The sequence below is a fragment of the Aythya ferina genome, assembly GCF_964211825.1.
Source record: "Aythya ferina genome assembly, chromosome: 5".
Taxonomy (NCBI): Eukaryota; Metazoa; Chordata; class Aves; order Anseriformes; family Anatidae; genus Aythya; species Aythya ferina.
The window spans coordinates 16,555,586-16,567,935 of record NC_140301.1 but is presented as its reverse complement, the minus strand read 5'-3'; the positions used below and the strand labels follow the sequence as shown (position 1 = coordinate 16,567,935).

The window sequence follows — 12,350 nt, the reverse complement described above, 5'->3', positions numbered from 1 at the left end:
GACTTCACTGTGGTTAGCACATCCTGGACTTTGCAGCAGGGAAGCTCAGATGCAGCTGGTACCCTGGAACATTTAGAGCATACACATGAGGGGGCAGACTTCTGGTGCTTTGGCAAATCCAGGTCCAACATCTACCTCTCACAGAGATCTCACGGATCTCAGCATCTCACATCTGTCTTCTTTATGTAACCTCTCACCCAAATTATATCCAGGCTGACAGTAAAACTCACAGGTATAAGCCATGAAAATTATGAATCAACATTTATTGACGATATGTACAGAAGAGGTACAACACTTAGTGAAATATTATATTCATGACTATTTCCAGTATAGAAAGAATGTCCAGTTTGTTTTATACATAAAAGTTACAGAAATCAGTGTACACCATAAGAAAGCATTAAAAGCAAATGACTACAGATAAGTATAAGGATCTGAACTACAAAAATAGACTCAGTCTACAAGGCATTCCAGCTACAATATACAAGAACAGAGCCTCAAGTTGTGAGAAATTTTATCTGTATTCTTTAGTTTACAAAGTGTGCTATAGATACTGTACAGTATGTCATTTCAAAACCTGGGGAACTTTTTGAGTGTAAGGAAAAGACCAACCTGACCCCTCTTGCTTTTTATTATTTTCAGGTGAAGCATCTGAAAATATTCCATCTTATAATTGGTCACTTTTAAGAGGGGGAAGGAGTATCAGGAGCAGGAGCAGGCAGTGCACAGTCCCACAGCATGTGATTCACACTGAAACATCGTAGGAGGACTCACCGAGAAGGATACTTCCCATGCTTTAGGGCCTAATTTTGATCTTTTTCCACTTACGGGGATGAACATATATATTTATGAGAACCAGGCTCAGGTACCCTGGGCATGATCCAGATTTTTTTTTTTTCTTGCTGTCTCAAAATCTTTCAGAACCACCTTCAGTTTTTGCCCACAAAAAAAAAAGAAGTAATTTTCTTACAGATTATAGCCCTGATTTCAGAATAATTTTGCCACTAAATACGTATGTCTGTTTTATTATCTATTTTATGATAAGACATACTTCTTGTATATAACAGGCATTCTGGACATCAACTACAGTAGCTTGAGAAGCACTTAGCTTTACACTTAATTTCCAGTAGCTGTCAATATCCTCTTCTAACAATGTCAGAAGCAGTGGACCCTTGCCCATGAGTCTGTGCATTTTCCTTATAGTCTGTTCCTACCAAGGGGACACAGCAGGGGCTGGTGCTCCAGAGAGGACAGGCAGACCCTTGCTGCCCGCAGCATGCAGCACGCTGCGCAAGTAGCAGACAGGGTATCCAGCATAAGGCAGCTAGATTGATTTCCCCCTTGCTCATTGTGCTAATTTAAGCAGTGACTTACTGAACTTCTGGTGGTAGAGTCCCAACGCATCAGACAAACAAGAATAAAACAAAACATAAACTAATCATTCTGTGCGTGCATTAATTTTTAGTGTCATAACAAATGTACTCATGAGGAACACATCTATGCTGGCATCACTTTTGCTCACTGCCAGGGAAGCACACCCATGCAGGTACTAGCACGTACCATGCTGGTTAGAGACCTGAAAACTAAAACCAATGTATTTACAGTAACTTGACTGAATACATTATTCTGAATGTTATCAGAACAGGATAGCCCATAACTGAAAGATAAAGCAGTTACTAAACTACGTAATTGACTCAGTTGAATGGCCAGAAGGAAAACAAACTCAGACAAAAGAACAAAAACCAAAAGTAGAACAGAATTTTAAAAGATGGCCTAATTTGATGCTATGGTTCAATACACACCAACGAGTAAAATTAAATTAAAGCACCGCTACCCATACTGTATACACCATTTCACTGAAATTACACATTGATAGCTACATTATCTACACTAAGTGCAGAGAGGCACTGGACATCATGCTTCAACAAAATGTCAAAACTGGTATCAATAAGGTTTTACAGCTATTAGTGACTCACTTAGCTCTATTCTACCTGCAGTTCCTATTAAGATAATACCTGGTAAAACTGATTTAAAATACAAGAAACAGATTAAAATACAAGGGTACATCAACACACTTCCTACATGTATATCTACCAGAAATTTAGTCTCCAAAACCTCAGCAGAATAACACACCCCACAGATTTCTGAATAGATGAAGAGATGCCCAGTATCAGTCACACTGGGATAGCAATATTTGCTGTTCAATATTTTCTTTGTTTTTAATCATGATCAAGGAACTTGTTGACCATAAGGGAAACTTTCTGTGATGTAAGTGTTATTAATATTTATATTAAATCATGTTTATTCCTCTCCAAACAGGACTTTGTTCATTAAATAAAATTATTGTAGCCATGGCCTTAATGCCAACAGGTATTTGCCCAATGGGAACAGATGACCATAAAAGAGAAGCAACTTTTACTTGTCCTGGTCAAAAAAATAGTGTTTGATCTCTTTAAAATACATAAGAATGCAGGAGGTATTTGTACAGATGCTACCCAATTGCAGTGGTCCCATGGTGGTTCTGTTGGTCCCCTTTCAAGAAGGCAAAGCTTGGTGGCCAAGTCATGAAGTCTTTCTGCAGGCTAAACTCAAGTACATTACATTATAGCAAGATGGACTAGGTAACTGACAACCTATCTTTTGCCTACCCAGATCTCCAATTTTCTTTCATCAGCAGTCTGAGTGAGTCAATTACACATGATCAGGTCCTAAGAAAGAACTGCAAGATTTGGCAAAGGTAATACCAGGAAAAATGACAAAAATGAGGGGCAATTGCCCAAGACAGTCAATCTAGAAGATTGTTCAGGTTATTATAACATTGTTCTATAATGAACTGCAGCATTTAAGGACATCTTGAAATTCCTATTTGCTTCTTGCATTTTGTGCTTTGTTTATAATTCATCACTAAACATAACACAGAAACATTTCATTGATCCTAAATGCTATGAGAAAACTGGTTTTGTTCTAAGGTACAGATCACCTTTAAAGGCCTATCCCCCTATCTTATATGGTCATATAGAAAATATTATATGAAAATATGAGTGTCTGTAAATTACAGATACTAGGCAATTTAGTTCAGTCTAAACTGTAGTTTCCAGAGAACAAGTACAAACCCCTAAAACCTATATTAATAACTACATCAGGATTGAGCATATCATATTTATATTAATATATGTGCAGTGTTTTCTCATGCATTCTACAAGCTACAGCTCACACTGGACCATGGGAAATGGGATATATTTAAGAAGGGCACAGGATATGTTGGATGGAAGCGTATGCAATTGTTTTTAAGAAGGAAGGACAACCTGTAACACAAGGACTCACAAGCCCATACAAAACACCAAAATGGACATGCGATAATCTACAATACTGACAGCAAAACCAATTTGTAAACACAGTTTGCATACAGTCTTTGAAAAACTGTAGAAAAGAAATAGAAAAGAACGATACAAAAATCCCTGCAAACTCTTCTATTTATGTACAAAACACTGTACAGGTACTAGACAACCCAGGTTGTGTGATGCTGCCTATGGCACTTTCCCGTCGTGTAATGGTGTATGCCACAGAGCGTCATTAAAAACAATTGCGGGGCTCCTGAATTTTGAAAAATCAAACTAGAAGGATTCGACACTCCAGCATCAATCAGCATTGGCTCTGCAGCAGAACACAGACATAAAAGGGGATCAAAGGTTGGGTGAGAAATCTCACTAATCTTTATGCCTTCCCAAATCTTGCCTTAGCTTAGTTATTTCCATCCTGGACCAGCAGAGACCCATTCAGTGGCTCAGTCATATGCTCTAGTTTTTTTTCAAAAAAAAAAAAAACTAGCTGCAAAAGCACAACCACCTTATCCATGAGGATTTGTATCAGCTTGGTAGTGGGAAGTCACCAGGCTTCCCCCAAGCATGGAAAAAGTCTCTGGGATGGTGGGCACAGCCGAGGGATGGTTCCTCAGAGCCTGCTCATGCAAGAAGTGAAGGAATGATCAGCACCAGGGAATCAGCAGCTGTTTGGTTCATTCACAGCAGCAGATTTCAATTTAATATCAAACAACATCAGGGGGAAAAAATGAGGAAGGCACCCCTTCTGCAGTGTACCGTAATGGCGGTCCTGATGTAGGCATGCGGAACTGCGGAGCCTGCATCAGGGTTAGGGAGAGCCACAGCCTCTGTGTCTGCCAGGAAGAAAGATCAATGGCTTTGGAAAGAATACGGATTTAATACATTGTTTGGGGTAAATTGTGAACAAGAACATAACACTTTAAAAAGTAACATGGTGAAGCTGAACACTTTGTTTACAGCTGGCTGCCTTCTCTGACAGTTCAGCGTTGTAATTCCTCCTCTCCCCCCCCAAAAAAAAAAAAAATAAAATAAAAATCCTTTATTTACAGGTATTCAGATAAATATTTGGGAAAATATTTTTCCTTAAAAGTCATTGATAGCATTGGAGAAAAGAAAATAACTCTTTGTTCAGAGAGGGCTTTCTGGTGGGAGCAGGAGCCTCCACACAATGTTATGCAGGGATGCAAGCAGAGCGATAGCCGAGGTGAACTGGCCCAGCGGACCATACACCTACTCTAATGACTAGTATGAAAAATATCTTAGTATTATCGTGTCCTTAGAAGTCACAGTAACAAAACAAGGATAGTCTTCTGGCTCATAACAGACTAATATTACAGTACATTTTTTTATAAAGTGCCCTTATTTACCCTTCTGTAAATGAACTCAAATGCAGCAATAAAAATAGATGAATGGAACTAATGAAAAGAGAAACAGTTATACCATTAAGTCTCCACAAAAGCATTTCTCTGAGCATGATACTAAAGCTCAGAGCTTTCTTAAACTTATTTAAAGAAGTGGATGTCAGAGGTGAGGTTTAATGCTGCTTGTGTTTTGTGCGATTGCTGCTGTGTTGCTACAACAAGTCTGCAACAACACAAGAGAAGGCGAGGAAGCAAAGAAAAATGAGGCAGTTGCCAGAACAAATTTGTTCAAGCACTGCTGCTGCAGCTTCTCAGATGAGCAGTCTGCTCTTCTGAGTGTTGACTACCAGAATTGCAATGACCCTGGTAGTGCTGGAAAACAAATCAGAAATCCATATTACTCACATCTTACTCACACATCTTAGAGTGGCACAATGTTTGTAATTCCACGTGCTTTGAGAAAGAAATGGAGGTTAGCTGTATCTCACGGACAGAACAGAAAAAGAAAAAAAAAAAAAAAAAAGAAAGAAATAAAAACTTAATGACAGCAATCCTTATTTTTGTGCTGAGTTTTAAATTCATTGCTGGATTTGTACAGCATAGAAACAATTAGGCCAAACAACAAGAAGCATCTTGGCAAAAACCTTGAGGGTGTGAGAATCACCTTCATTTTAAGCAGCAGACAAAGACTACTGACTCAGACAGGATTGTGAAACACCTTATTACTTAGTGGAGACAGGAAGAGATCTGACCTTTCCTGACACTTTCGTGACTCCCCTGGATTTCAGTGGGACTTTCGTGTAGCCAGAGCATTACTGGCCCAGGTTTCACTACAGCAAACATAGCTTTTCAAAGATGTAATGAGTTTCTCACTGATTCAAACGGAGGGCATGCATATCAGCATGGTTCACACGGCTTGTCCCCTACCTATCTGAAGCATCTTCCTGTGTAAGAACCACATGTGCATCTTACAGTGGCACAGCCTTTGTTTTCTGAGGGAAGCAGTGAAGAAGAAAACTCAGTAGGAAAGTGCTCCACCTCTTCTTTAGCTTCAGCATGCAGTGCGCTTTAGTTTCAATGAACAGGTATCAAGAGAATGTCGACCTAGCTTCAGCAGTGAATGCACAAAGTAAATACATATGTACTTAATTAGTCATGCAGTTAACTGAGTCTTTGCTTGGTTTAGACTTTCCCATGTGCCAGAGTGCTGCCAATAATGTAAAGGGCAAAGGGTATCACAGCTGCACAGACAACGGGGGGGGGGGGGGACAGACAGAGCAGCACATGAGGTGAACATAAGAAAGAAACGTTAATTCCTCCAGGAACTGCACAGAAAGCAAATCGCTTTCTACTCTGCTTTTCCTTTAACTTTGCCACCCCAGTCCTGGAAACAAGCACAAAATGTTTGCCACATGCAAATGAATGCAGCAACATTCCTAGTGAAACTAAAAAGAGACTAGTCAGTGACCAGCCCTGCCTGCTGAAACGTGAACTTGTATTAGCTGAAGTGGCCAGGCCCTGGGTTAGTTTCTGTTTATTTAGTTAAGTAGCAACCCGGCCTCATGTGGAATGAGCAAATCGAGAAATGCAAGCCAAGAGTGAGTTACATTTTCCCAGTGAAATGGAAAGCTTTTTGATGGTTAAATACAGTGATGTGCTGGAGTAACACTATATTAAATATTCAGCCAGGCTAAAAGCAGAGGAGTTTACCAAAAACAACATTTCTCCTTCTCCCACATCCACATTTAAGTCGAGAAATGCCTCCGTAATTATCTTTTGAAACTTCCCTGAGTTACTGTATCTACAGGATTACCATTTTAAAATCACAGTCTGCTATTCCAGTCCTATCAAAAGGCCCAAATTTATTTTCCCTTGTGTGGGTGGAGTTTTTCTAGCATCTCATTCCTTCCTCCCCTAGTCTCCATCTGAAGAATCACTCTTCAAAGGACAGCATGTCCCAGGCGGGTAAGCGTAAGCACATCATAAGTGTTTCTCAATATGTAATTTTGTGGAGCTGCCCAGTCACATGTTGCTGGCATTCCTTTTCATTCCCAACTGCTGAATGCTTTCAAAAGACCGCTAGAAGTCTGCAGACTGGTTTTCTGAAGCTGCTCTCAAGACAAGCGGTCACTGTGGCTGCTCCTAAGAGACTGCCGCGGCGAGCAGGACAGCAGGACAGGCGCTACTGGGCAAACGTGGTGTGCTGCTCTTGGATATAACCACCACTCCAGTCACAGCGAATTTCACTCGATGCGAGCTCACGCCCTCAGAACAGGGAACATTTCAGAGTACCTGCACACTGCCCTAGGCACACTTCTGGCACATAACAGAGAAGAGAAATTGTCTTCAAATGCAGACTAGGGCCCTGATCCCCAGACACTCTCCATACCCAGACTTTCAGTTCAATATGGACAGGTGGCATAATGCTTTCTTTTCTTGCTATCACAAATGCACTTTAAGAAGAAAGCATTTGGGAGCGTTCGCGTGTCTACTGGGAGAAGCAGCAGCTCCAGGTTAATTCTGGGTATGATGATACCAATGACCGAAGAAAAGAGAAGATCATCTGCCTATCACTTCTCTGGATATCTACGGTTCCATCCATCAAAAAAGGATCCTTAAGATGATTCACAAGACCTCTGGAAAAGGTCGCCACCTCTAATATACATTAGAGGCCTACAGCATTCACAGTGGTTCAATACTTGCTAAATTATATAGGCCATTTTGTTTAGGATCATAGCAATGGCATGTAAGTGAGGAGAGAAATACAAGGGCAAGAAGAATAGTCCACATCAACAAATGCATGAATGAGAGGTGCTTTGACAATTAACTTGGTCTTGCACATCACTCATCATGCAAGCAGCCTTTGCTGGTTCACGTCCATGTGCATTTTCAGAGGTCTTTATATGAATGCAGATGAGCAAAAGCAGATTATATTTATATTTTAATAGCTTCTACAGAGCCGTATACCACTCCACAGTTCAACACATTATTCCTGCTTACACCCACAAGAGGTCCATGCACAGACACTGAATGGCATGTGTCCCTAAATGTTTTGGCTCTGTTCACGGCCATGTCTAAGCTCACAGTACACTCATACTCGGTCACTCTGAGAACCTCTGCAAGCTCCCCCAGACACTGCACGGGGCTCGCTCTGTGGGTGCAGCCTCCCAGGCTGCTTGGCTCAGCTGCGCTATAGAACATTGCTAGTAGTACAGAGGCGTTCACCAGTGTCTGAACATTGCAGAGTATTAACAAGCACCTTTAGAAAACACTTCACAAGGCGATTATTGTGGCTGTAATTTCTCCTGACAGGATGAGTCAGCTATATTATGTTGACAAAACACCATCTTGTTAAATCAGATGCCACGTGCTCTAAGAAACGTTTCTCTGACATTAGAAATGTATATGAATCATTACTCTACAAAACAGAGAAAGAGAGAAGTAATTCAACACATTGGTCTAAATCCTGCAATTCTTGTGTATTCTTCATTCAGTCCTAGCCCTGGCCAAATTCCACTGACCTTAATAAGGAATTTGGCTTAGTAATTATTTCAGGATTTAGCCATTCTCTGACATGTGACATGAACTTGGAAGACATACACTTCAAGCCAAATGCTACTGATGATTACATTCAAAACTCCCAATTATTTAGTGTAATATATTTATATTTTTTTATATGGATCATCATCAAGTACCCAATCATGACATCCTTGCTCACGCTTAGTAGTACCTTACTTGAGCCTCCCTTTCCACATGAGGAATCCCTCAGACTTCAGTGGAGCAGAGTGAAGAGTACGGTGCTACCTGCTTGGACTAAGAATGACATAACTGAGCCCATGGTATTCTATATTTTGTACATCAGGCATTGGTTTAAGAACTATTACACCCTGCAATAATACTGCCTTGTATTATCTGATGCACTGTGGTCACAGAGCTGCACGGACCCATAATAAAATGGAGCTGCACCTGCCCTGGGACAGCTTACAAAAAATGTATCATATGTACATGCAAATCTAAGGTCTTGTCTTAATGTCAAGTATTAGTTGTACTAATCTAACAGAAGGTCTGGGATGATTTATTGGCTTCCATACGTTAACCTTGCCCCTGGATCTAAGTTCAGTCTGAAGTAGGCACAAAAGTTCAGTGCTTCCCGTGCCAGGTTCTTCTTATTATTGTAACAAATAGAAATCTTTGTGGGCATTTTCAAAAGCTATTTTAGCCATGCAGTGCCAACTAGATCAGGTGTGTCACAAGAGTCACTGAAACACTTGGAGGTCTGCATGAAGTTATATTTATCTGAAACAATTTGTGACCCTGAGTCCCTGTAGTGAACTGTACTGGCACTGTGATCTTCCCATGTTGCAGCATTTACATTCTCTGCGTCTTGAATGAACGGGGAGGCGGGTGAGAGCACATTGCACTGCATGGAGTATTCTCCAGCTGCATCATCCAAACAGTAACACAAGGGAGACAGATGGTTACGGATCATTGTTTGGCAAAGATGCTACAATGACTTTATGAGATCTTTGCTAAGTTTCAGTTAAGAAATTAAGTAAGCAGAAACTGTAGATGTTAACTTTAAAAAAAAAAAAAAAAAAAAAAAAAGAGAGAGAGAGAGAGAGAAATCTTCCTTAATCGTGGTATCTTTTACCAGAAGAGAGCTTCAGGGCTTATTAAAGATGGAGCTGGGAATCTCTTCCCTTAGTTTTCATGTTTCCACGGCTCTTCTTCAACCACACTGAAGTCTGCAGATTTGCCATTGGTTGCCAGTGTTACCTGCAAGTAATTATCATCAACAACCGACTTAAAGGCCAAGACACTTTTACAAGAAAAGTCATGACTTTTATATGGAAGATCATGATATTTACAGGAATTACATACACCATGCCTTATATATGCAAAATAAATTTATTCAGAATTCACAACACTCACAAATAGTGAGACAGTGAGACTCCTGTTCCTTTATTATATTGACTAGAAAACATTAGGAGTAGGAAAAAGTTCCATGTTTTCTTAGCCTTTATTGTAGTTTTGTTTTTAATAAATGTTTCAGATTACACACCTATCTCCTATTGATTTTTCTGGGTTATTTCATAAATGGTTTTTGTTTGGTTATGTTTTTGTTTATTTGTTTTTTTTTTTCTATGTAGAAAGTTGTTATTTTTTTCAGTAAAATTCCCTCACAAAGCAAGATAGCTGATGCAAGGAAATAAAAAATGTGCAAGGCAGGAATAATCAAAGATATATATCTATACAAACTCACCTATAATTACACCACCTTTAAAGAAATAGAGGAAAAGATACGTTGTGAAAGCAATTTTCATTGTATAACTATTTCTTGTAGTATATAAGTATGTAAGATTATGCCTATAGTAGGGCCAAAAATTCATAGCAATGCTACGTTTGTCTCATACAAATTAAAGCAAATTGTCACTCTTGTTTGTAAAGATCCGTGCTACATTTTTTAGTTTATAAGTATGGTAGAAGATGTATAGTGATCTACCAACTCATGGTAAACACCGGCCAATATGTTGCATAGCAGAAATCGATATAAATAAATCCACACTTCAACAAAGATAGTGCCAGCCATAGTGACTTAAAAAAGGGAAGAGAAAAAGTAAAATACCAGTTTAACTTTATAAAAATAATCTAGATCTGCATAACTGTGAGAGAACCCTTCATTTAATGCCAAGTGGATGGCTCAACCTTTCCTAACTTACCTTATAGGTTAACATCCTCGGCTTCAAATGAAAACTTAAAGACACAGCTGAAAATCCCCATGCTGGATAAACTGGATGCATGGAAGCATTGGGACATGGAAATATGACAAAGTGCACTGGTTTTCAAATAAAGTCAAGTTTTTCTTAGATAGTTGAAAGGGGAAATCATGCAAATACAGGAATGAACAGCTTTTTCAGAAATGAAAATCACATAGAGTCATGTGAAATGTGATAATAAAAAAAAATACAAAAATATCATGCAGTAACAACCACTCTACCCCAATATAAAGGTACACTACTTATTAAAAATATACATTGACCATGCAAAATTATAAACTACCAGCACTATACATGGAGTATAATACAGAAAGTAAATAGAAAGGACATGCTAGCAGATTAGCTTTTCAAAACTGATCAGAGTTGCAGTGAACTTTTTACCCCACCAGTGCATTTGACAGGATGAAGATATTTCTCTTCACATTTAACAACTGGCTGTTTCAAATCCCCAAATCCTATACTGAGTTGCTTTTGCTACTCTAACACTTATCTGTAGACCACTTCAACATGATCCAAATGCTTTGCAAATGTCAGCATGCATTCATAGCTTATAAAGTGGACTGTAACATCACATCCTTTTGGCAGCTTGCAAACAGACAAGTGACCCGCTCAAAGTTGGTCTTGTGATCAATGCAGTAAACCCTGGTTCTTTTCACAAGTTTAAAAGTGCAAAGTGAGAGCCCAAGCAGAGAAAACCTAAAGCAACGGAAAAGGTAAAAACTCTTCAAGCTCATGCATCATTGGTCCCAGATTTCTATTAAAGGGTGTGCTTAGGATGACTTACTGCACAATACGTCTGTGTCTCTGAGTTAAACCAATGACTCAACTGATGGAATGATAAGAGAAACTGAAGGAGAAAAGAAAGTACAGTAAATACTGTATCAAAGAGTTACTACTTTCTAGTTTGGCTCGGATCTCTGAGAGACTGGAAGGAGATATTTTCAGTATGCAGCTCCACAAACCAATCAGATGTTTCAGAATGATCTGTGGTAGCTGAATTTCTCTTAAACTCACTGAAATTAGAATATTCTATTTCACTGAAAAAGTTTTCCAACATAAATATTCAAAATAATCAAAAAGTGAGTTGTTGGTGGTATTGCTTATTTTTAATGAGAATAAAATCTTTTATCGAATAAGATATTTGTTTTCAGTGAATCTCTTCCTTCCTTCAAGATTTTATCTCTTAAGTTTCCTTTCCTTTTCTGAGACATGCAAATTAATGACTTTTTAATTTGGGGCAAACAGGTATTCTCATTCAATTTTAAAATAATTTTTCTTTCATTTTTCTCACAGGAAAGAATAGGTTTGAAGAAGAAGGGAAGAGGCATATCAGAACAAAATGTTTGATTTCATTGTAAAAAATCACTTTATCAAAAATGTGGAAGATTTGGGAAAAAAAAAAAAAAAAAAAAAAAAAAAGGAATAACTTGGATGATTTTTTGTGTTATTTTTCTTTGACTTTTTTTTCCTGAATTCAGTATTTGTCCCCTAGAAATTCAGGTTTGGCCTGACATTATCTAGAAGTAAGCATTGGAAAAGAAGATATTCTAAAGAACATTTCCAGACAGGGTGGAAATAGGTGAAAGTGGTAGAACAGGACTTATATTTCCAATATATACAGTGATTTGCTACAGGACTTACTGTAGGCATTTACAGTTAGAAAGTGGCTCAGCTGTTTCAACTGAAAGATGCAAGAGAATCTGATTGGCTAAGGTAGGCTCGCTGTTTCACAGACCACTATATGTAAATTATATATATATATATATTTACATATATATATATAAATACTATGAAATTAAAAGATCCAGCTTGTTTTGGCCTCTTACTCCTCTTTTTCAATTAAAAACTCTCTCGACATTAAACTGCCCTGTCCT

The 12,350-nt window shown here is 38.7% G+C and overlaps 1 protein-coding gene across 2 annotated transcripts in view; it reads right to left on the bottom strand.

Moving 5' to 3' along the window:
- Window positions 1–246: 246 nt before the first annotated feature.
- Window positions 247–12,350, bottom strand: part of SLC1A2 (solute carrier family 1 member 2) — a 93,913-nt gene continuing 81,809 nt past the window's right edge. Inside the window, exons 11-12 of one of the 2 annotated variants that reach the window (XR_014693404.1) lie at window positions 9,351–9,475; window positions 247–9,139 (exon numbers count right to left, since the gene is read on the bottom strand). Coding sequence is in view for 1 of the 2 variants with exons in the window: in XM_084520365.1 (XP_084376491.1) it covers window positions 9,401–9,475 (75 nt within the window). In the remaining variant the exon portion in view is untranslated. Of the gene's footprint in view, window positions 9,476–12,350 lie in introns of both variants that reach the window. The other variant, XM_084520365.1, reaches the window with a different exon arrangement.